At 44.0% G+C, this 26,147-nt stretch overlaps 1 protein-coding gene across 1 annotated transcript in view; it reads left to right on the plus strand.

Moving 5' to 3' along the window:
- The window catches only part of trpm2 (transient receptor potential cation channel, subfamily M, member 2), a gene marked incomplete at both ends in the record, with an annotated part of 128,178 nt that overhangs the window by 59,510 nt on the left and 42,521 nt on the right, over positions 1-26,147 (plus strand). The window contains 12 exons of the mRNA XM_084314042.1: positions 5,956-6,084; positions 7,497-7,626; positions 9,551-9,696; positions 9,994-10,106; positions 10,483-10,587; positions 17,548-17,773; positions 18,959-19,077; positions 19,570-19,702; positions 20,997-21,168; positions 21,602-21,785; positions 24,059-24,240; positions 25,370-25,502. Of these exons, the coding sequence (XP_084170168.1) occupies positions 5,956-6,084; positions 7,497-7,626; positions 9,551-9,696; positions 9,994-10,106; positions 10,483-10,587; positions 17,548-17,773; positions 18,959-19,077; positions 19,570-19,702; positions 20,997-21,168; positions 21,602-21,785; positions 24,059-24,240; positions 25,370-25,502 (1,772 nt within the window). The remainder of the gene's footprint in view (positions 1-5,955; positions 6,085-7,496; positions 7,627-9,550; positions 9,697-9,993; positions 10,107-10,482; positions 10,588-17,547; positions 17,774-18,958; positions 19,078-19,569; positions 19,703-20,996; positions 21,169-21,601; positions 21,786-24,058; positions 24,241-25,369; positions 25,503-26,147) is intronic.

The raw sequence follows: 26,147 nt of genomic DNA on the forward strand, positions 1-26,147 counted from the left end.
CGGTCCAAGAGGAAGGAGACCACCGTGGAGATGACAAAGTTCACCAGTCCCATGATATTGTCCCCCCCGTTGGGATGAACTTCGGAGTCTGTTCCTAGTTTATCTGCCACACGTTAGCACTCGATAACGCTAGTTAGCTGTCCCTGCCTTTAGCTAAGCTACTAGCCGACATGGCTAGCCCAACTGAACCACACGTTAGCACTCGATAACGTTACGTAGCTAAAGCTAACTAGCTAGCTAGGTTAGTTAACGCTAGTTAGCTGTCCCTGCCTTTAGCTAAGCTACTAGCCGACATGGCTAGCCTGACTGAACACTCTAACATGCAACAACTTTCATCATCAGTCCATCTGCCGAACGTCTTCTTTGTCTTGGCATAACCTAATCACTATACTTGGTATTGATAAGCTTACGGCACGCAGCATTATTTCTTCTGCTCCGATGCTGCACATTTGGTTTTCAAAAGTAGGATGCTCTTGGCCAAGACATCCACTCGCTCCCGTGGATAGCGCCGAATAGACCCCGTACCTGAACCCCCTCCCCTCGTGGATAATACCGGTCTTCTTCACATCTCTCTACCGACTACCAGACCGACGCCAAACAGCTCCCCCTAGTGTTAGTCCTCCCACGATGCTTTGCAAAAAAGTTAACGGGTCATTGAATGAAACCAATAGTATATCTGCAGAGCCGCAGAGCCCGGAACACTATTCTACAAACGTGTCTAATGTGAAATATATAAGCATATAAGCAAAACTAGATATTAGGTCTGTGATGGAAAGTGATTGTTAACATTATATTTATTTTTAATTTTATAAAAAAAATAAAAAGAATAAAAAATGTATTATTTATTTTTTCTCTCTCTTCTCGCGAAGCCCCCCTTCTCGTGAGGCCCTGTGCGACCGCACTTCTCGCACGCCCCGAGCGGCGGCCCTGCATACATACATACATACATACATACATACATACATACATACATACATACATACATACATACATACATACATACATACACATATATTTTTTTAAGGCATTTCTGCTTTATTTTGTTATTAGCTATTGTAATATTCATGCTTTGAATATCTCATTTTACAACAGGCGCACCAGGCGCACCTTCCTATTATGAATACCTGCACAAGGGGTCCTGACAGTCAGTTGGCTGCCAGCCGTGGATGGAGTTACACTCATGATTACTTAATGCTTACCTTTGAATAAACATCTTAATGCAATCTCCTCGTCCTGAAGATTATTCTCTTTAAATCGAATACGACATGGTGTCAGAAGCAGGATGAACATGGATATCAACGGAGTCCCGTCGCCACGGATGAATTGGGATTCTCTGGACTTAACGGGAGAATGGAAGAAGTTCAGGCAGCACGCGGAGCTAATGTTTTCGGGCCCACTCAAGAAGAAAGGAGAGGATGAGAAATGTAGCTACCTGCTACTGTGGAGCGGAGAAAAAGGGAGAGACATTCACAACACATGGACTCTCAGTGCAGATGAAGCAAAGGTATTGAAGAGCTACTATGACAATTTCGAAGCATACATACTTCGAGACCGCATAGTGTTTGGCATACACTCAGCAAAAGTAAGAGAGAAACTATTAAACGTTGGATCAGACTTGTCGTTAGACAAAGCGGTAGATATAGCTAGAGCCCACGAGCTAGCACAATCACAGATAAAGAGCTTTACTGGCGCCACGAGCAGCGCGCAGGAACAGCTTGTGCACGAGGTGCACAGACATGAACAGAAGTATAGCGCACAGAGGTACCGCCCCAGAACAGAGTGGACAGAGAGAGCGAACAGAGCGAGCGACACAGACACACGTAAGAACTGTGGATACTGTGGGAGTAGAGCTCACAAGGAAGGAGATAACTGTGTAGCTAGGGGGAAACAATGCACGAAGTGTGGAAAATGGAACCACTTTGCTAAAGTCTGCAGGGCCGGTAGTTTCCAGAAAAAGTCAGTACACGAGATTAGCATGCGCTCTGAGTCAGGAGAAGAGTCAGACGAACTTTATGTAGACACCGTGACAGACAGGCGGTTTGATGCAACAGAACAAGCGTTCGCAGACATACAAGTAGGAAAACAGGGCACAGAGCTTAAATTTAAGCTAGACACAGGTGCACAAGTAAATGTAATTCCTTTGAGAGAGTATCACAGTTTACAAGATAAACGCAAAGTACAGCCTACTTCACGCAGACTGACAGGATATGGTGGAGAGAAACTAGTGGTAAAGGGCACATGCACATTAAAGTGTAAATACAAAGAGCGTGACATGTTGTTAGACTTTTACATAGTAGACACTCAGGCACCCCCAGTTCTAGGTTTACAGGCATGCCTGAATATGGACCTCATTAAACTAGTGTTGTCAGTAAATGCCTACACAGATAAACAGACCATCATGGAAGAATACCACGACGTGTTTAAAGGGATCGGACTATTCCCAGGAGAGTGTCACATCCATATAGACCCAGACGCCACGCCAGTAGTCTGCCCACTGAGAAGGACACCGATCGCCCTGCGTGGCCGACTAAAAAAGGAGCTACAGAGTATGGAAGACACACAGATCATCGCTAAAGTCATCGAACCAACGGAGTGGGTCAGTGCACTGGACATTGTTGAGAAACCACGCACAGGCAAGCTCAGACTATGTTTGGACCCTAAGGAGCTAAACAAGGCTATCAAGCGCCCGCACTACCCTCTGCCGACACTAGAGGACATCACACCCAGACTAACAGGCGCACGCTATTTCAGCGTACTGGATGCAAGGTCGGGATACTGGTCCATCAAGCTCTCCACAGAATCATCGAAGCTGACGACGTTCAACACACCGTTTGGACTATACAGATTCCTGCGATTACCATTTGGGCTTGCTTCTGCCCAGGACGAGTTCCAACGGAAAATCGACGAGACATACGAGGGAATGAACGGAGTAGCAGCTATAGTAGACGACATCCTTGTATATGGCGCGACCAGAGAGGAACACGATAAGAATCTACATGCAATGTTGGTGAGATCACGGGAGAGAGGCGTTCGGCTCAACACAGACAAGTGCACCATCGGAGCCACCGAAGTGAGCTACTTCGGGCACGTCCTTTCAGCTGACGGCATGAAGCCTGACCCAGGCAAGATAGCTGCCATCAAGGAGATGGAGGCGCCAAAGAGCCGTGCAGAACTGGAGACCGTGCTAGGTATGGTCAACTATCTGGCGAAATTCGCCCCGAGCCTCTCCGAGATCAACGCACCCATGAGACAGCTGCTTAAACAATCTAATGAGTTCCTGTGGGACGCGCAGCACGATGCTGCATTCCAAAAGATGAAAGACATACTTACCAGTGAACCGGGGCCAGTCCTCATTTACTTTGACCCAGATAAGGAGCTCAGCTTGCAAGTGGACGCATCAAAGTATGGTCTGGGTGCTGTGCTGATGCAGGAAGGAAGGCCCATTAGCTACGCATCCAGATCACTCACGGACAGCGAGGTCAACTACGCACAAATCGAAAAGGAGATGTACTCAGTCCTTTATGGATTCAAACGTTTCCACCAATATGCATTCGGTCGCCATGTTATGGTGCAATCTGACCACAAGCCCCTGGAGTCGATCATGAAGAAGCCGATCGCCGCAGCCCCACCGCGGTTACAGAGGATGATACTACAACTACACAGGTACAACTTCACGATCGTGCACTGCCCTGGGAAAGACATCCCAGTTGCCGACACGCTGTCCAGGAAATCACTCACCTCTCACGACGACGGTCTCAGTGAAGGGATGGACCTTCAGGTACACATGGTATACAACAGCTTACCTGTGCACGACGACAGGCTACAGGAGATCAGAGAAACAACAGACAATGACACACAGCTAAAGCTGCTCAGCCAGGGCTAAAACAATGCCCCCAGAACATCACTGAATCACCGAGATGAACTATCCAAAACGAATGGAATCATTTTCAAAGGGGAGAAAATAGTCATCCCTACCAGCCTCAGAGGAGAGATGCTGATCAAGATCCATGCAGGCCACATGGGAATGGAAAAATGCAAACTGAGAGCACGAGACATCATGTTCTGGCCTGGAATGGGTAGACATATAGAGCAAGTCGTGGAGAAGTGCTCAATATGCCAAGAGCGCCGCCCATCAAACACCAAGGAGCCTATGATGCCTCATCGTATCCCAGACCGCCCCTGGCAGGTTGTAGGGACAGATCTCTTTAACTGGAACAACCAGGACTATGTTGTGACCGTCGACTATTACAGCAGATTCTTCGAACTAGACAGACTTCACAGCACCACATCGGCAGCTGTTGTCCACAAGCTAAAGGCAGCCTGTGCCAGGCATGGCGTCCCAGAGACCATAGTCTCAGACAACGGACCACAATACAAGTCTAAAGAGTTCGAGGCATTCGCCAAGTCGTGGGAGTTTACACACGTCACGTCAAGCCCACATTATCCGCAAAGCAACGGACTAGCGGAGAGAACTGTGAAGACGGCAAAATCACTCATGGACAAGGCTAAGGCAGACGGAAGAGACCCGTACCTAAGCCTCCTGGAGTATCGTAACACCCCAGTCGACAACTTCAAATCGCCGGCACAGCTGTTGATGAGCCGCAGGCTACGCTCAACCCTCCCAACAGCTGCGGCCAGGGGTAGTAAGCCCCAAAGATGGACATGACAAGCGAGTGCAGAGACAACAGCACCAGAAGAAAAACTATGACAGGTCAGCTAGACCACTGCCCCCACTACATTGTGGTGAATCTGTCAGGCTCCAAGAACATGGACGCTGGAGGCCAGCAAGTAGTCATACAACCAGCCGACACTGCGCGGTCATACCACGTTCGCACCCAAGATGGACGCGAATACCGCCGCAACCGCAGGCACCTGAGGGACACAAAAGAGGAACACTTCCAGGACAGCGACGGTGTGCCAAGTCCAGAGAGCGTCGATCAACCGCCGGAGACCAACGACCCTGAACTGTCAGAGGACTCAGAAGAGAACTCAGCTTCATACTACACCAGATCCGGCCGAGCAGTGAAGCCTCGAGACGTTTTAGACCTATAAATGTACAGGGTGCAGGCGGATCGCTGCCCTATTATAACACCGTTTACCACAAAAAAAAAAAAAAAAAAAAGTGGTGAAATGTAACAAAATATTAATGTATGCTGAAATAATGACTTACTATATGTGTTGAATCTATGACTTACTTACCTTGCTTACTTGTCGATATATTCCCATTTTGTTAGCAAGCTAATTCTACAAATAAGAGCTGCATATGGTAAGAGTGGTGAGACACATGACCAAATAAGCCTTGAATACATACCTTATTCACAGCTGAAGTATTCAAATATTAAAGCAGACTTTCCAGAATAAGAGGGCACACAATATGAACTGTAATACCTTTGATACAAGAATCTTTATGTTAACATATTAATCTTACCTGTTTACATTGCCTGGTCCTGACACATGTAACACACATGGTTATTGTTTACAAAGAAACTCTTACAGAGTAATGCACAACTTTCTTTATTTCAATTTTGTTCATAGCTTATAAAGCTTTCTTTAAAAGAAGGAGGATGTAATATTCATGCTTTGAATATCTCATTTTACGACAGGCGCGCCAGGCGCACCTTCCTATTATGAATACCTGCACAAGGGGTCCTGACAGTCAGTTGGCTGCCAGCCGTGGATGGAGTTACACTCATGATTACTTAATGCTTACCTTTGAATAAACATCTTAATGCAATCTCCTCGTCCTGAAGATTATTCTCTTTAAATCGAATACGACAGCTATAACATTTCAAAGAATGCAATCATCTGTATTTTCTAGTTATTGAATAATGAATGTTGATTAACATAATAATCATTATAGCACTTTAAAATGACCCCCCCCCCCCCCATTATAGCACTTTAAAATGACCCCCCCCCCCCCCCCCCCCCCCCATATTTTCTCTTGCTTTTCTCTAGTTGCCAGCTAAAGGTCAAAAACCAGAGAGGGAGGGAGCCAGTGAGACCTTCAGAGACACGGGGAGAGACCTTTTTCTCTGGGCTGTTCTCCAGAACAGGAGAGAGCTGGCTGAGATCTCCTGGGAGCAGGTCACACGAAACATCCCCATGCAGTTTCTACTAGTGTACACAATAACAATCACACTAGCCAAACTCTGTGTGTGTGCGTGTGCGTGTGTGTATGTGTGTGTGTGTGTGTGTGTGTGTGTGTGTGTGTGTGTGTGTGTGTGTGTGTGTGTGCGCGGCTCCAGGCACACACAAAGACAAAATCCTGCCAAGTATGTGAGCTACAGTACGCTGATGACTGTGCCATCTTAGCTCACAGTCCAGAGTCTATGCAGCATGCTCTCGACACCATATCCAGCCTGTACCAATCCTTCGGTCTCCAGGTCAACATACAAAAAACCGAAGTCATGTCCCAACTCACTTCCGGAACCTCTACACCTCCCAGTTTTCACATAAACGGTGTTCCACTCAAAACAGTGGATCATTTCACCTACCTCGGTTCCACGCTGTCCTCATGCTGCTCCCTTGACGCGGAGATACACACACGTATAAATAAAGCGGCATCATCCTTTGGACGCCTACGCAGCAGGGTTTTTGAAAACCGAAACCTGAAGATCAGCACCAAGGTTGCCGTTTACAACGCAGTATGTATCTCCACTCTGCTCTATGGAGCAGAATCCTGGACCCCATACCGCCAGCACATCACCAACCTGGACGCTCTCCACATCCATTGCCTCCAAAGGATCCTCGGCCTGACCTGGGAAGATCGAGTCCCCCACACAGACATCCTCAACAACACCAACTCAATCTGTATGGCCGCAGCTGTGGCCAAAAAACATCTTCGTTGGATAGGGCACACCATACGTATGCCTGACCACCGCCTGCCCCGCCAAGTCCTCTATGGCCAACTGAGAGGAGCAAAGCGGGCTGCTGGAGGCCAAAAGAGACGCTTTAAGGTCTACACCAGGGACCTCCTAAAGTGTGCAAACATCACGCAGCTTGAAACTCTGGCACTCGACAGATCAGCCTGGCAAGTCACTTGTGCCACTGCAGTTTCCCAAATACACCAAACGAACCAAGACCGAAGATCTGAGAGGCGCACGCAATGACACCAGCGGGCGGCTGGCATCCCCCAGGTATCTGGCTTCCCTTGCGCCATTTGTGGACGGGTGTGCGGCTCAAGGATCGGACTCAACGCCCACGAGAAGTGGCACAGCGTCACGATGGACAGCTAAGAGTGTGTGTGTGTGTGTGTGTGTGTGTGTGTGTGTGTGTGTGTGTGTGTGTGTGTGTGTGTGTGTGTGTGTGTGTGTGTGTGTGTGTGTGTGTGTGTGTGTGTGTGTGTGTGTGTGTGTGTGTGTGTGTAACAGGTGGTATGCCTGTCTGTGTCTGTAAATGGATCTGAATTTGAATCAATATCTTTATTTCTGTGTCTGTGTATGTGTGGTCAGTCTGCATCTGAATTCAAATCTATCTGTATCTGTGTCTGTCTGCAGTGCAGAGACTGCATGGCCTCCGCCTTGGCGGCCAGTAAGATCCTGAAGACACTGGCCCAGGAGAGCGGTGACGGAGACGAGGCGGAGAAGATGACGGAACTGGCCAGTCACTATGAGAAACATGCCATAGGTACGGTTTGTGGTCATGTGTAGCTCAGCGTAGTAGAGTGCCCAGCACTCTGAGCATGGCACTGTCACGGTTGGGGTACCATTCCCACTGGGGCCACCCATACTGAAAAGAATAATATGCAGTCGTTCCATTGTAAAGCACTTTGAGTAGAACTAGTAGAGATGGGGAGGAACCGAGACGTGGAACGCGCTACGTCCATGCTACAGTACGTCCATCATCACCAGCTCTGGGAGAATAAGCAGACCTGAGACTACAGTATGTACAGAGTGCATTAAATGTATAGGAGGCTTATTTTATTGAGCAACAGATCTGCCATGTTTAGGGTCTTGGAAACATTTTAAACTCGGAATGTCATTCAGCAGATCTTTTGGGGATTTTTGTTATATTTTGGGTGCAAACTGATGACGTATTTCACCTTTTTTTGACGATTTACAAATAAGGGTAAGCTAGGCCAACTATTTGGCTAGTTTTGACATCAAAATTGAGAAAATTATTATATAATATACAATATTGAAATTGACATTCCTGATATGTTAGCAGTTGATTGCTATTCAGCACAAGACATGAATGACATGTGTTGAGTTCTCAGTGAGGACATCGCCTCCTATTCATTGTCCATAGCGCAGCCACAGATTTTGCACCAAGCGAACATCACAACGTCAAAACATCTTCTTGCTTAACACTTTTAGCGCCAGAGGTCGCTGTTTACTGTTGAAAGGTCACCGCTTTAAACGAATGGGAATACGTGGCGGTGTTTAAAGCGCTAAAGCTATATTATATATTATAGCTATGGATCTAATAATATAGTCGATTGTCATTGAGTTTCTTCCGGTCAAGATGCAAAAAACAGATAATTTTTCCATCCATACATTCCCGTTTTATACCGTCGTGAATATGAGTGTAGTTTCAGGGCGGTCTGGTGTAATTTCCAAAAGGCTGCGTAATGGCCGGCAACTTGTATTCTAGTAAAAGCGTTATCGTTTCTTCCCTGGACTAGCTACTGTTCTCAAATCAAATTTAGATGATCGGTATTATGTTTCATCATGAATGCATGAAAGGGGGGGGGGGGGGGTAGTTTTTTTGTGCTTTGATCGCCACCAACGGAACGTGTTACACACACACATTACACACACACGCTCTGATCGCAATGAAGGAATTTTTGGATCAACGCAATATTGATACCATATAACCCTTACCTTGACTAGGATCTGTCCTGAAAAGAATATTCCAATTATCTGATCGCCATTCCAAGTATTGATGTTGATCGTGTTGCCAGCGTAATCCAGCAATGAACATGAACCGGGACTGCTTGATTCTCGTCGATGCATGCGTTATAAGCGCTTGGCCTGCCCGACTAGTTAGACTCCGCCCGCAGGCTGCAGATCGACCCACACACCAAACCACATAGTTTCAAATGGAGTTCAATAGCGGCCGCAAGGCGGCAGGTGGCGGTATTGGACTTTTGCGTTCTCAGACTCATCCCCAGTGATAATACAGGCTGCCTGGATGTTTTATGAATGGAAATATCGAATAAAAGACATAACGATGAAAACCCGACTATACTCAGGTTTTCCGGGGTCCTGGCGCTCAACGTTCGGCGAGTTAACCCGACTATCATCGGGTCCGGCGCTGAAAGTGTTAAGGAGACAGTGATGAATGTTAACAGTTATTGACTGAATTGTCCTGGCCTGGGGCACAGGAATAACATATTATGCATCTTAAAATGGGTGGCATTCCCCTTTATGGATGTCAGTATCTAGTAATTTGCCTATACGTAAGTGATCACGTTTGTGCATTATGTAGCGTTTGTGAGAGACTATAAAACAAAATCTTTTATATGGGTGACATACAGTATATTGAATCTACCGTGCGTTTCTCTATGTTTGTGTGTGCACCCGCACATGCATGTGTATGTCCATCCAAGGTGTATTCAGTGAGTGCCATAGTTGTGATGAGGAGCGGGCCCAAAGGTTGCTGGTTCGAATCTCTCCGTCATGGGGCAGGACCACCTGCCTTAGACTGGCTCTGGAGGCTGATGCCAAAAGCTTTGTGGCTCAGTCAGGAGTTCAGGTACCGTTGAAGTTAATATCGTGGCCTTTTTTTAATTTATCACTGAATACAAATTAAGATGACATGCTGTTTTATGAATCTTCTTTAGGAAATAAATAGCTATTTTAGTAAATTAATCATGTATATAATCAATGGATTAATCTTGATATGATTTTAGACCACTTCACTATTATACAGTATATTGCTAAGCTTCAATTTCAGATGCAGGTTTAAGTGCCTGGGATAGCATTAAATCTCCTACAAGCCTTGTTGACGTAGATATAATATAACCTGGTGAAATGTCTGTCTCTCCCTCAGGCTCTCCTCACTCAGATCTGGTGTGGGGAGCTGGCGGTGGACAACCCTGTCTGGAGCGTGCTGCTCTGCATGCTCCTCTTCCCCCTGATCTACACAGGCTTCCTGACGTACAGGTACAGTAGCTGCTGCTCTGCATGCTCCTCTTCCCCCTGATCTACACAGGCTTGCTGACGTACAGGTACAGTAGCTGCTGCTCTGCATGCTGTAATCTGTAATGACTGTAATGTAATGATACGTTTTATTTTTTATTTTATTTTATTTTTTCTCTCCCTCTCTCTCTGTCTCTCTCTCCCCCCTTTCTCTATCTCTCTCTCTATCTCTCTCTACCTTTCTCTCTCTCCCTCTTTCTCTTTCTCTATCTCTCTCTATCTCTCTCTCCCTCTTTCTCTTTCTCTTTCTCTCTCTCTCTCTCTCTCTCTCTCTCTCTCTCTCTCTCTCTCTCTCTCTCTCTCTCTCTCTCTCTCTCTCTCTCTCTCTCTCTATCCATAGACGAGATGAGGCCATTCAAAGAGAAGCTGAGAGGAGTGAGGAGATGATCACCATAGAGACGGTAACAGGAAGTACAACCGACACCAGGAGGAAGTCTTTTGTCCAGTAGGTTGACAAGTAGCCTGTTACATTGTATTTCACTCACAGTAGAAATGATTAAATTAAATGTGTTTTGTGTGGTTAAACCCAGGGTTAACTCTTTACCTAGCTAATATGTCTTCTGGTACTTAAAGATCCAGTACAATTATGTTTTAATTCAGTCATACATTGCTTATTGTGGACTGTTAATGTCATGAGTATCAATCTTTCTGCTTCAGATGTATCATTTGAGCGCACTCACCTCTTAGTAGGCTGAGGGGGCGTGGCATGCTAGATGCGACTGATGGGCTAATCAGAGCAGCTAGATGTGACTGATGGGCCAATCAGAGCAGCTAGATGTGACTGATGGGCCAATCAGAGCAGCTAGATGTGACTGATGGGCCAATCAGAGCAGCTAGCCAATCAGAGTAACCCATGTATATTATGCAATATTTCAAAGGAAGCCGATTGGATGTCAGATTGATATCTAGGTGATGGACATCAAAGGGCTTTGGTAATAATTTTCACAACTAACTAACTTTTTCAGTAATTTATGTCAACATACCTTCTGCAAAATTTTCATTATACTGAATCTTTATGAAATATTGAAAAAGAAGTAAGTAACCAAGTAACCCCTGCCCCCTAAAAATAATCGCTACCCCTTTTCCCACCAGCACCACCTGACCTCCGGCACCTGCTCTCTCCTCACTGACCTCCTCAGTGATCTCTCCTGCTCTCTCCTCAGTGACCTCTCCTGCTCTCTCCTCAGTGACCTTTCCTGCTCTCTCCTCACTGACCTCCTCAGTGACCTCTCTCTCTCCTCACTGACCTCCTCAGTGACCTCTCCTGCTCTCTCCTCAGTGACCCCCCCTGCTCTCTCCTCAGTGACCTCCTCAGTGACCCCCCCTGCTCTCTCCTCAGTGACCTCTCCTGCTCTCTCCTCAGTGACCTCCTTGATTTATTGCCAAAGCTGTAAATGACAGTCCTTGTCCCGAACTCTCAAAGCTGTATGAGCTCAGCCTATAAAGGGGCGATTTAATTTAAATTGATTTAATTTAATTAAACCTAATTTGAGCATTATATTGCGTCATTCGTTTAGCTATATTTCCTTTCCTTTTATCGATTCAGACTGAGCAGAAGTGGTGGTAAGATTTAGACCACCTAAGCCATGGCTGGTTCATTTAGTAACCAAGCAGTTTTATTTTTTATTTTCCTTTTGTTTTGTATGTGTACGTGTATGAATGTGTGTGTGAAGTGTGTAGGCTATACTCTCGGTCTCGGTACTAGTCAGAGACGCTCCCTGATTACTCTCCCCATGTGCATTGGTTCAGTTTTACATCATGGCCAGTGCAGATGACAGTGATTGCCCGTCCTCGCAAGGGGACGACATAGAGAACGATACTCCCATCATTATTGATTTTGATTCTGATTGCCTTGAAGCTAAATTTGACAGTTTTGAGTACACAGACTATAAATCCCATACACAGGTCAATGAAATAGACCCGGACAACAATTTTTTTACAATGTCAAATAACGAATGCCAATATTACACCGCCAGTAAATTCAACAGTAAGATCAATGTGGCAAACAACATATCACTGATTCATTTTAACAGTAGAAGCCTTCCCAGAAACTTTGATTCCATAAAAAGTTATCTAAAGGAATTTGAAAAACCATTCAGTATTATAGCTATTTCTGAGACTTGGCTGAAGCCTGACAATTACTTAGATTTTAACATGTGTGGTTATGAAATGTTTTGGGTAAATAGAAACAGCAAAGACAGAGGAGGGGTGGTATTGTACATTGATAGTAATCTGTGCTGTAAAAAGGTTAACGATATGTCAAGGGCCGTGGACGATCTATTTGAATGTGTAACAGTTGAAATCCAAATGGAAAAAAGAAAAAACATTATTGTGAGTTGTATTTACAGGGAGCCAGGGACGAACGCTGGAGAATTTACCGAGTGGATGGAGACATTATTTTCAAGTCACGGTCAAAAGGACTTATTTTATGTGGTGACTTCAACATTGATTTATTAAAGGCCAAGCATCATAAAACAACAGAACCATTTATTGATTCAATGTTCAGTATGAGTTTGCTTCCAAACATTATCAGACCCAGTAGAATAACTTCCCATAGCGCTACTCTAATAGATAACATATTTTGTAACAGTTTTGGTAACACCATTAGTGGATTATTAATCAATGACATTTCGGACCATTTACCTGTGTTTACGGTGTATGAAGTTAATTACAAAAAGAATAGAACAGACACTGCACCCAAATATATACGGGTCAAGACTGATAGTTCAATGAATGCCCTTAAGAATGAGTTAATGGCCCAGCATTGGGAAACTGTGTACCTAGAACAAGACACTGATGCTGCTTATGAGTCCTTTCTGGATATATTCATGAATCTGTATAATAAGCATTGCCCATTAGTCAAGTGTAACAGGAAAAATTACTGTACAAAACCCTGGTTAACCAAGGGTCTGATGAACGCCAGTAAAAAGAAAAACCTTTTGTATAAGCAATTTATTACAAATAGGACGGATGAGTCTGAATTGAAATATAAACTATATAAAAACAAACTAACCAATATTATGAGGAATTGTAAAAAGGTTTTTTATGCCAACTTACTAGAAAGGAATAAACATGATAGTAAGGGTATTTGGAAAGTGCTTAATGACATAATAAGAAAAGGGCCAAAAGGTGGACTGTATCCAAATTACTTCATTGAGGACGGCAGGAAAATTAGTAATATGGAGGAAGTGGCCGATGGCTTTAACAAGTTCTTTGTAGGGGTTGGACCTAGTCTAGCTGAAAAAATCACAGAAAGCGGTCCGATAGTGGGTGTAGAAGACTCAATCCATAGAAATCAAAGCTCCATGTTTCTTACTCCAACAGATGGAAATGCAATCATGGCCATACTCAGGAACTGTAAAAACAAAACATCAACGGATTGGAATGATATTGACATGACTGTGATTAAGAACGTAGCGGAAGGATTTGTAGAACCATTCACACATATCTGTAATTTGTCGTTACAATCGGGAATATTTCCTCGTTTGATGAAAACTGCAAAAGTATTACCAATATTTAAAACAGGGGACAAACACCAGTTTACAAATTATAGGCCGGTTTCTCTGCTTTCCCAATTTTCTAAGATTCTGGAGAAGATTTATGTAAAAAGACTTGAAGAGTTCATTGAGAAACACAAATTGCTGATTGATAGCCAATATGGCTTCAGGCGGAATAGATCCACTACCATGGCCCTCATTGAGCTAATAGAGGAAATAACAACTTCAATTGACAAAAAACACCATGTACTGGGAATTTTTATTGACCTTCAAAAAGCTTTCGATACGATTGACCATAGTATTTTAATTAAAAAGATGGAAAGATATGGCATTAGGGGTATAGCATTGGAATGGATTAAAAGTTACTTGAGTAACAGGAATCAATTTGTACAAATGGGCAGTGCCATCTCAACAAACAGGAATATTAGGTGTGGCTTACCACAAGGTTCAATTCTGGGTCCAGTTTTGTTTCTTTTGTACATTAATGATATCTGTAAAGTATCTGAAACAATGAAATTTGTGCTATTTGCAGATGATACAAATATGATTCGCTCTGGTGAGAGTTTACAACAGATTCTGAATGAAACCATGACTGAATTGGTCAAATTAAAAAAAGTGGTTTGACAAAAACAGATTGTCTCTAAACTTGAACAAAACAAAACTAATGATTTTTGGAAATCGTAATTATGACACACCGATCCAAGTTACGATAGATGATACCGTTATTGAAAGAGTACAGCAAACCACTTTTTTAGGAGTGATCATAAATGAAAAAAATTGTTGGAAGCCTCACATAAGCCATGTAAGAACAAAGATTTCAAAGAGTGTGGGTATTATGTGGAGGTCAAGGTATTGGCTGAACCAACAATCTTCTGTTATCTTATATAATGCTTTGGTCCTTCCATATTTGAATTATTGGGTTGAGGTGTGGGGAAATACCTATGAAACCAACCTACTTCCTTTGGTTATGCTCCAAAAAAGAGCAATTAGGATTGTAACAAATGAGAGCTACAAAGCACATACAAATTCTTTGTTTTTAAAACTTTCAGTTCTGAAATTAAAGGACCTGGTGGATTACAAAACTGCCCAGTTCATGTACAGCGTCATTCACCACAGCCTTCCTGACAAGATACAGAAATTGTTCTGTGAGAGAGCTGGACTCCAAAGATATAACCTTAGAGGGAAACTCAAACTGGAACAGCAATCTTCAAGACTAACCAGGAAGGCTATGTGTATTTCTCTTTGTGGAGTTACCTTGTGGAATAATCTGGAGGAGGAGATCAAATCCAGTCAATCCATAAATATATTAAAGAGGAAATTCAAAATGATGGTGTTCACAAAATACACCAGGGAGGAAGACCAACGTATTATATGAGAATGATTTGAAGGGTGACATGAGAGTATAGTCTAGTGTGTGTGTGTGTGTGTGTGTGTGTGTGTGTGTGTGTGTGTGCATGTGTGATTGTGTTGTGTGTAGTTGAAGTATTTGCAAATTGTATGGTATTATATGTATTGGTAATCGTGTCATACTTGCTGAAGTATATAGTTATTGATGGGGGATGGAAACATATAAGCTTTGCTTCTTCCATCTCCTTTTCAAACAGTGTATAGTTTTTGGCTGTTTTATTTTTAAACTTTTGGGGGGGGGGGGGGGGGTCCTCTTTTCCCATTTCATTTATTTTCAAATGTTGTTTTGCCGGACAATGGTAAATGTAGCCAAACTAACACTGTGGTTTGAAATAAAACGATTGAATCTTGAATCTTGAATCCCCTGCTCTCTCCTCAATGACCTCCTCAGTGACCTCCCCCTCTCTCTCCTCAGTGACCTCCCCTGCTCTCTCCTCAGTGACCCCCCCTGCTCTCTCCTCAGTGACCTCCCCCTCTCTCTCCTCAGTGACCCCCCCTGCTCTCTCCTCAGTGACCTCCCCCTCTCTCTCCTCAGTGACCCCCCCTGCTCTCTCCTCAGTGACCCCCCCTGCTCTCTCCTCAGTGACCTCCCCTGCTCTCTCCTCAGTGACCTCCTCAGTGACCTCCCCCTCTCTCTCCTCAGTGACCCCCCCTGCTCTCTCCTCAGTGACCTCCTCAGTGACCTCCCCCTCTCTCTCCTCAGTGACCTCCTCAGTGACCTCCTCAGTGACCTCCCCCTCTCTCTCCTCAGTGACCTCCTCAGTGACCTCCTCAGTGACCTCCTCAGTGACCTCCCCTGCTCTCTCCTCAGTGACCTCCCCTGCTCTCTCCTCAGTGACCTCCTCAGTGACCTCCTCAGTGACCTCCCCTGCTCTCTCCTCAGTGACCTCCCCTCTCTCTCCTCAGTGACCTCCTCAGTGACCTCCTCAGTGACCTCCCCTGCTCTCTCCTCAGTGACCTCCCCTGCTCTCTCCTCAGTGACCTCCTCAGTGACCTCCTCAGTGACCTCTCCTGCTCTCTCCTCAGTGACCTCCTCAGTGACCCCCCATGCTCTCTCCTCAGTGACCTCCTCAGTGACCTCTCCTGCTCTCTCCTCAGTGACCTCCCCTGCTCTCTCCTCAGTGACCTCTCCTGCTCTCTCCTCAGTGACCTCCCCTGCTCTCTCCTCAGTGACCTCCCCTGCTCTCTCCTCAGTGACCTCTCCTGCTCTCTCCTCAGTGACCTCCTCAGTGACCTCCCCTGCTCTCTCCTCAGTGACCTCTCCTGCTCTCTCCTCACTGACCTCCTCAGTGACCTCTCCTGCTCTCTCCTCAGTGACCTCTCCTGCTCTCTCCTCAGTGACCTCTCCTGCTCTCTCCTCAGTGACCTCCTCAGTGACCTCCTCAGTGACCTCTCTCTCCTCAGTGACCTCTCCTGCTCTCTCCTCAGTGACCTCTCTCTCCTCAGTGACCTCCTCAGTGACCTCCTCAGTGACCTCCCCCTCTCTCTCCTCAGTGACCTCCTCAGTGACCTCCTCAGTGACCTCCTCAGTGACCTCTCTCTCCTCAGTGACCTCCCCTGCTCTCTCCTCACTGACCTCTCTCTCCTCAGTGACCTCCTCAGTGACCTCTCTCTCCTCACTGACCTCCTCAGTGACCTCCCCCTCTCTCTCCTCAGTGACCCCCCCCCCTCTCTCTCCTCAGTGACCTCCTCAGTGACCCCCCCCCCTCTCTCTCCTCAGTGACCTCCCCCTCTCTCTCCTCAGTGACCTCTCCTGCTCTCTCCTCAGTGACCTCCCCTGCTCTCTCCTCAGTGACCTCTCCTGCTCTCTCCTCAGTGACCTCTCCTGCTCTCTCCTCAGTGACCTCTCCTGCTCTCTCCTCAGTGACCTCCTCAGTGACCTCCCCTGCTCTCTCCTCAGTGACCTCCCCTGCTCTCTCCTCAGTGACCTCTCCTGCTCTCTCCTCAGTGACCTCCTCAGTGACCTCCTCAGTGACCTCCTCAGTGACCTCTCCTGCTCTCTCCTCAGTGACCTCCCCCTCTCTCTCCTCAGTGACCTCCTCAGTGACCTCCCCTGCTCTCTCCTCAGTGACCTCCTCAGTGACCTCCTCAGTGACCTCTCCTGCTCTCTCCTCAGTGACCTCCTCAGTGACCTCCTCAGTGACATCTGACCTCCCCTGCTCTCTCCTCAGTGACCTCCCCTGCTCTCTGCTCAGTGACATCTGACCTCCCCTGCTCTCTCCTCAGTGACCTCTCCTGCTCTCTCCTCAGTGACCTCCTCAGTGACCTCCTCAGTGACATCTGACCTCCCCTGCTCTCTCCTCAGTGACATCTGACCTCCCCTGCTCTCTGCTCAGTGACATCTGACCTCCCCTGCTCTCTCCTCAGTGACCTCCCCTGCTCTCTGCTCAGTGACATCTGACCTCCCCTGCTCTCTCCTCAGTGACCTCCCCTGCTCTCTGCTCAGTGACATCTGACCTCCCCTGCTCTCTCCTCAGTGACCTCCCCTGCTCTCTCCTCAGTGACCTCCCCTGTGCTGCGGCCCCGGAGCCTCTGAGCTGCTTGTCCAGATTGGCCGGCATGTACGGGTCTCCACAGGTGAAGTTCTACTGGAACATTGTGTCCTACTTCGCCTTCCTCTTCCTGTTTGCTGTGGTGCTGATGATCGACTTCCAGGCCACGCCCTCCTGGAGGGAGCTGCTCCTCTACATCTGGCTCGTCTCCTTGGTGTGTGAGGAGGTCAGACAGGTGAGTCTCCTTGGTGTGTGAGGAGGTCAGACAGGTGAGTCTCCTTGGTGTGTGGGGAGGTCTCACAGGTGAGTCTCACAGGGCATCAAAGACTGTGAATGAAATCTACTGTAAGTACAGTTACTTTTTTATAATGTCCATTGCTCCGCCATTTTTCATCAGATTGCAACGTGTTTTTTTTCCTAGATGTTCACAGAAGGGTAAAGAAACAAACTACGTTCTATTTTATGGCAATAACATTCAGGTTTGTTCGACCCGTGAGATAAAATCACGAAAATTACATAAAACTTTATTTTTCATGTCAAGCAGCTCCAACTGGCTGGTGTGAGCTGGGTAGTGTAGTTTTATGAAATAAAAAAAGCCCTGGGTCTCCTCTCTCTTAGGACTACAAACATGAATGACGGCATAATTTCCTCGCGTCTAATTTATCAGGTTTCCGCCGGGATGCGCAGATATATTTATACACTCATATGTAACTAATAACACTTCAAATCATTGGTAAACAAACATGCTGAAAATATACACTTTGACTGCTGTTTTGATAGGGTTAGGTTCTTTATTCTTGGCTACATTTGAAAAAGAAACGCAACATTAACTCATTGACTGCCATAAGCTTTCACCATCTTTACTAAATGGCGCCAGCGTTATTGACTATTTTAGTGATGTTTGTAGACCCATCGTGTGTTCTGTATTATAGCTATGGAGACAATAGTATGGCTCATTTGACAGGCATTGTTCATAGTCCATTACTAACTAATTAGTTCATTTCTACACACTGTAGTTTGTTACACGCTACACATCGCCTCATTTCCAAAATAATCCAGTCTTTTTCCATAGATCGCGAGATATGACACATTATGCAATAAGCCCAAATCGTTTTAACTCAAAACTGTGATCGTTACCAAAAGCAAGTTTTACGTTCGGTAAACGACGACACTGTGATTGGTACAGAAGCATGTTTTACGTTAAAGAAATACCAGCAGGTTATCTTACCTCAGTCAGAAAGTACTATACAAACAATATACATCTTTCACCTGTATGAGTTATCAACAATATACATCTTTCACCTTTATGAGTTATCAACAATATACATCTTTCACCTTTATGAGTTATCAACAATAATACATCTTTCACCTTTATGAGTTATCAACAATATACATATTTCACCTGTCTTTCCTTTTGCAGCTTTTTCATGACCCTGATGGGTTTGGGTTCCAAAAGAAATCCAGGATGTACATTAATGACCTGTGGAACATTCTAGACGTACTGTCTATCCTCCTCTTCGTCATTGGCCTAGGATGTAGGTAAGCATCGCTCCTCTTATAGACATTATACAGTACAGTATATACAAGTATATACTCTGTCAGGATCTATGGGTAACAGTACTGTATATTTGAATACCGTATATGTCACAAATGTATCAGTACTAAATACCTGTATCATGTCCCTATGCCATAAATGTCATGTATGTTGAGTATGTCATAAATGTCAATATGAATTGAAAATGGGGGACCCTGATGTAAACAAGACAAACGTCTTTCTCTGGTCTGCATCCCCTTAACAATTGTGTGTATTGAGCCGTACTGTATTGTACCCATTCTGCAATCTGTTAAATAAAGTTTTCATTCATTCATTCATTCAAACAACTCCTGTAATCAAAAGGTGAACCACGTATTGGGTTTTCTTTGAATCATGCAACTCTGAAGTGTCTGATTTTTAGATGGGAATAACCATGCAGTCTCACTCACTTAGTCACTCACACTTTGCTTTGTATGTGGATTCTGTCACACCTACAGGTTAACGACTGAGCTGTTCTATGCTGGTAAAGTGGTCCTCTGCATCGACTTCATAGTGTTCTGCCTCCGTCTGATGGCCATATTCACTATCAGTAGAACCTTGGGCCCTAAGATCATCATAGTCAAAAGAATGGTGAGAAGACGGGAGAAGAGCCACTCCATACAGTACATTCTTCCAGAATCAGAGGGGGACAGGCACGGCGGAGCTCTACTGTAATCTACTGTAATTTGTAGGGCTGTACCGAATAGTTTGAAGCTTCATTCATAACGTTGACATTCAAATTTGAAATCAACATTCTAATTATTATTATATATTTTTTTATGTCTATTCATTCTGTTTAAACCAATGGGGTTTTTCTTCACAGTTGCAGATAAAGATTAGGCTACACTAATATTATAGTATTATACTATTATAGTATATGACTTGTCATAAACATTTTAATAAAACATTTATCATAAATGATGTAGCCTGCATCTGCTTGGCGCTCGGCGGCGCTCCATCAAGACGTCACAACCGTGCCCTTATTGGATTATTTATGTTGATGAAACTGACGAGTTATATTCATTAAAGAAAGTTGATTTAATAAAAAAAAAAAACGAATTTAATCAGATAATCACTTTATTCAAATTGAGGATTTAGTTTGAGGATTTTTTATTTTTTATTTTTTATTAAAATATAAAATATGACGACAGGCATTCAAAGCTTCATTCGAAAACTTCAATAGAAGCTTCGAATGTAAAAAAATATATATAATAATGATTCGGTACAGCCCTAGTAATTTGTGACTAGTAGTATGTCTGTATACAGCATGGAATGACATATACTCTTCTATAATAAATGTAGAAAATGAGATCATTACTGCTGTTTGAGAGAAGTTATACACCCGACACGAATAATACGATTTCTATACAAACCACGAACAACCAGCGAATTTATCTAACCAGTCTCGTGGTGGAATCGGATGAATCAATTATGCGCGTGGACAGATCTTCATGATCAATATGAGTTTCATTAGTAAGACACATATGATCTATTACAAATGGATAGAATCAATAGGAGTACACTTTCATTGTGGCCACCAGAATCACACTCTGGGAGAGTATAGAATAGAATAGAATAGAAATACTGTATTCATCCCGAGGGAAATTTGGCACTATACAAATCGCTCACAGTAAACAGTAAACATTTAGGTAGGCAAAGCAAAAGTCACGAATAAGAATAAAAATAAGGCTAAGAATTAAATTAAATTAAATTAAATTAAATTAAATTAAATTAAATTAAATTAAATTAAATTAAATTAAATTAAATTAAATTAAATTAAATAAAAAAAAAAATTAAATTAAATTAAATTAAATAAATCAAGAGGAGTGTAGGATTATAGAGATGTTTCTAGCTAGTGACGGTCGTCTGTCTGTCTGCTGTCCAGATGATTGACATGTTCTTCTTCATGTTCCTGCTGAGTATCTGGGTGATGGCGTACGGTGTGGCCAAGCAGGGCATTCTCATCCACAACGAGGACCGGCTGGACTGGATCGTCCGGGGGGCTGTGTACGAGCCGTACCTCATCATATTTGGAAACATGCCCACGAATATTGATAGTGAGTGACAATTACACTGTAGTATGTTTGCAGGTGATGAACACACACAAACACGCTTTACGTTGAGTGGCACCTTGATGTTGTTTTAGTTATTTATATGGATTTTTTTGCCAGATGCTTTATGATCACATTATAGGGGAACAATTTCTACAACTGTTATTCAATTGGCCTAGAAACATCTGGGTATATCGCTTGTCATTGGAAACGATGTATCGTGCTAGCTGTAAGCTAATGCGCTAACGTGTGGCTATAGCCTAACCATTGCACTGAATGAGGAATGCTAACATGCCGTTTGTCCCAATTACAGTACAACTACATAAATGTTCCTCCACAATGCACCAAGTACCGCAGGATGAAAAGTGTAGGACTAAAATGTAAATGTCTTTAAGTATTTCTTTATATACCCTACTGAACCTTTCCTTGTCTTCTGCAGATGCTCATTTCGACATACGTCGCTGCAGCATAAATGGCACTGATCCTCTGAAGCCAAAGTGTCCAGTGCTGAACGACGACCAGACGCTGCCGGCCTTCCCTGAGTGGCTGACCATCATCTTGCTCTGTGTTTATCTGCTGTTCGCCAACATACTGCTGCTCAACCTGCTTATAGCCATCTTCAAGTGAGTTCCCCTCATAGAGATGAGCACTTCATGCTCAGGATGGGATTCCTTTCCACCCTTGTTCCCAAGGCAAAATGGCCACTGTGTGAATATAGTCAATAGTGATGTGCATAGAGTATACACTTCTGAAAAATCTGGTTCGTCATTGACCATATTCACACAGCGGCCATTTTTAGCTCTTATGTCATGCTCAGAATGGGATTCCTTTCCACCGTGTTCCCAAGGCAAAATGGCCGTGAAGTAATATTCATTAAATGTCTATCGTATCTCTGTGATCGTATAGTGGAAATTACCCTTCATCTCTGCGTTAGTTGCATTTCAATTTGGTTCGGTTACAGGAAGGAAGCACGGACGAGATGTTTTGAATAAAGCAGAGCTGTGTTTATTCCATTCCAATAAACACAAACTAGATGAATCAAACAAGTACTGGATCTTCTTTCTATATCTAATCATCGTCTTCGGTTTGGCTGTCGGTCCATGTCTGATCGGCTGATGCCGCTCAGAATCGTCTTCTCCGGTGTTTGTTGTCTCAGGTCGTCTCGGCAACACGAGGCCTTCTCTTTGTTTGTGCTGGTTGGCAAGGCAACTCTGGTCTCGGATCCTCTCGCTCAGAGCCGGGAGGGCTCGTTTCGTCTTCTCTCTGGATCCGTGCTGCGATCCTTGGTTTCTCCCAGCGTCTGTAGTTAAAGACAATTCTCCGCCCCTTTTCCCTGCGTCGTCCTGGTTTTCTATTGGCTTAACGTGATCTCGGCCAGTTTGTATCCTTAAAAGCACAGGTCCTATTTACATCTATGGCTATCTTAAGCCTTTTGTTCCCTTTTATGGAAGTTCTAGCGTTCTCGAGGCCCTCTCCTTAAACAGAAATAGAGAGCATACGTGGCTTCTTGATTTAAATGATAAAAAAGTACTTTGTGGTGATTTCCTTATCCTTATCATTAAGAGATTTATTCTTTATTGACTAGACAGTTGCTAACAGTCTTTCCTTCAGTTTTGTCCCAATGTAACTTTAATTACCCCTTATTTTTTATTGTTTATCATACTGGTTGTATTTCTGTTCTCTTAAAGTAATCTTTCTTTGTTTTAGCTTTATTGAATACTCTAAGTATCTTGTTTAGTTTTAACATAAAGGTACTTGTGCTTTGCTTTCATTAACTTACAAACTAGTAATTATGTATTATTCTCTGGTTAACTTGTTAGTTAGTCTGGTTAACTGCAATTAGTTTTATACTGAATTATACCATAACCTAATCCCATCTAGTTGACTTTTAATACTTAATACCTTATATTTCAGTTTACTTTTGTCTAGATCTAGGCCATTAATTACCAAGTGGGTTCTGTAGACCTGAGTCTACCAAATGCTCTCTGGGCAGCTGCATAGCATAATGATTGAAATAGCTGATTACACTCACCCCTCACAGTGCTCTGGTGAGTGAGCTGTTGACCTTCTAGCCAGAGTAAATAAAGCACAGTTGAAATACTTAACTTAGCTGGCCTTCAGGCCCCAGTTTATTGGTCTAAAGTTATTTACGGTGGGTTTTACTCAATCACTATCTCCAGTTAGGTGGGGGAGGATGCCTGGTGGTCTCCTCTAGAAGCTATTGAAGACAGAGGATGGTGCAACTATTTTTAGGCGTTGTCCTTCCCCTCTGCCAGAGACAGCTAGAATATTTGATCCACATTCCTTACAACTTACCACTTACAACAGCATGATCCCCTGCACCTGTACATTTCCTTGGGATTTTACACATGTTTATTTTGACAATACACAACAGCCGCTGTGTGAATATAGTGATGTGCACTTCTGAAAAATCTGGTTCGTCATTTACCATATTCACACAGCGGCCATTTTTAGCTCTAGAATGCGCACTTATGAATAGAATCCTGTTAGTCAAATGATCTTCTTCTACAACATGTGTAGGAGTGATTGACTGTTCTCATGTGTATACCGCCACCTAGAGGCTCTGATTTATCGTGTTTATGTTCCATATTGAGAAAAGGTCATGAATATTCACTGTGCCTTATGCAAGTCCCCTCCATTGGTCAGTGATGGTGACGCTGTCCTGCTGGCTTCACCTTTCACTCATTCTATATTGGCCAATTTGAAAAAGATGTCACATTTAGAACCCACTCTAAAAGCAACAATGTGTGATGTGTAGCAGTAGTAGTAAAAATAGTAGTGGTTGCTGTTGTAGTATAACTCTCTGTCTATTGTCTCTCCCTGTCCCTACTGTTTTTCTGCCTCTCTCTCTCTATCTCTCTCTGTTCCTTAACAGCTTTACGTTCCAGGAGGTGCAGGACAACACCGACACCTTCTGGAAGTTCCAGAGGTACGAGCTGATCAAGGAGTACCACAGCCGGCCCGCTGCCCCTCCGCCCCTCATCATTCTCAGCCACCTCTACCTTTTCGTCAGGCGAGTGGTGCTACGCCGCCCTCCCCGTAAATACAAAGAGTTCAGTAAGTCCTATGATCTAGCGTCCTGTGATCTACCGTCCTGGCTATCAAACCTCAAATTCATGTACTTTCTGCTGTTGTTTTAAAGGGGTTTGCCTAGTCTTTGTATGGACTTGGCTGTCTCAAATGTTCTCAAGCTCAACAAGATCAACAAGCCTAAACCAGTTGTTCAGAATTTGATAAATCAATTAGATTAATCTTTTGAGCAAGGAACACTGCCTAACTAATGTACTGTCCAGTTTGCAAATGTTTTTTACTCTTGGATGTGGGATAGTCAGGCATGCAGCCAACAGCTGAATTATTATATTAAGAATAGACGTGGTAGTTTACATCCTCCCCAGACTGACAGAGGATAGAGCAACGACCATGGGCCGTGACACACACAGGGAATCGGCATAACGACTCTGTGACTAAGAGAGGTGTTGCAGCATCTTAAACTAGCTGGACTCAGTGTCTAAGAGAGGTGATGCAGCATCTTAAACTAGCTGGACTCAGTGTCTAAGAGAGGTGATGCAGCATCTTAAACTAGCTGGACTCAGTGTCTAAGAGAGGTGATGCAGCATCTTAAACTAGCTGGACTCAGTGTCTAAGAGAGGTGATGCAGCATCTTAAACTAGCTGGACTCAGTGTCTAAGAGAGGTGATGCAGCATCTTAAACTAGCTGGACTCAGTGTCTAAGAGAGGTGATGCAGCATCTTAAACTAGCTGGACTCAGTGTCTAAGAGAGGTGATGCAGCATCTTAAACTTGAGAAAAATCTGATTCACAATAAGAGGCTCCTCAGATACGTTTGATACGTTTGGAGTAGATTTATGGATTTACATTAAAACCACCTGTATAGACAATGTAGCTGCTGCAGTGTGTTGTTCTCTATCTTTTTTCATTTCTCTTTTCTATCTCTTATGAATATTTCTATTTTTATTTTAAAAAAGAAAGAAAAGAAAGAAATACAGTATATAAAATAATCTATAAAAAAAAGCAAATAAGAAATACGTAGGTAAAATAAATAAATGAACAAACACGTCTACACTGGCACCAGCACACATACACAATGGCTGAAAAGCTCAGGAGACGAGACGGTCATACAGCATGTCCCTCAGTCTGGAGCATGTAATATATCCTTTCTCTCGCAGAAGATGAGCTGCCTCGGACCGAGGAAGAGGAGCTACTGTCCTGGGAGGCTTTTATGAAGGACAATTACCTCGTGTCCACGCGGCGACAGCAGAGCCAGACGATGGAGCGACGCATCCAAGACACGGCCCAGAGGTTCCATTCCAACACTGTTTCAATTCAACTGTACTTAACAGGGAGCGTGTGTAATACAATGAGGGAAGAGATGAACGCAGTCTTTATGGGGAAACTGGTACTGGAAGCTGTGTACGCTGATGACGACCTTCTGATTAACACTGATGATCAAAGAAAGTGAATGGAGCTATTTGAGTGTGCGGTACATGTGTAATAAAACCCTAACCCTAACCCAGAAACTTCAAAGAGAACTTGAACGCCAACACAGATAATCGAGATAAAACAATAATTGTACCACGTGCCATGTTGCTCTCATTTTGTTGTGTGTTGTAAATGTAGCACGCCCTTTTTTCACAGCGATGCACTCCCCCAATCCCAAACTGTAGTTTCAGCTTGTGTTGAGAGGGAGGAGGGAACTGTAATAATGTAAAGGTCCAGTCCGAATGCTCGTTTGTGATGTTTATTTCACCCTGTCAAAAGCAATACAGGTCCAATGCAACACACAGCTGTTACTCATTATACTACCTAAGTAGGTGTGTCTCATAGGACACTGCAGGTGAAGGTCTGACTGCCTGAATGAAAAGTAACCCAGTGAATCCACATTATAACAATCCCTTCCCCCATAGTCTTGAAATATCATTTGTATAATTTCTTTTAAGCTTAATC

Source organism: Notolepis coatsorum, assembly GCF_963971535.1.
Source record: "Notolepis coatsorum genome assembly, chromosome: 5".
NCBI lineage: Eukaryota > Metazoa > Chordata > Actinopteri > Aulopiformes > Paralepididae > Notolepis > Notolepis coatsorum.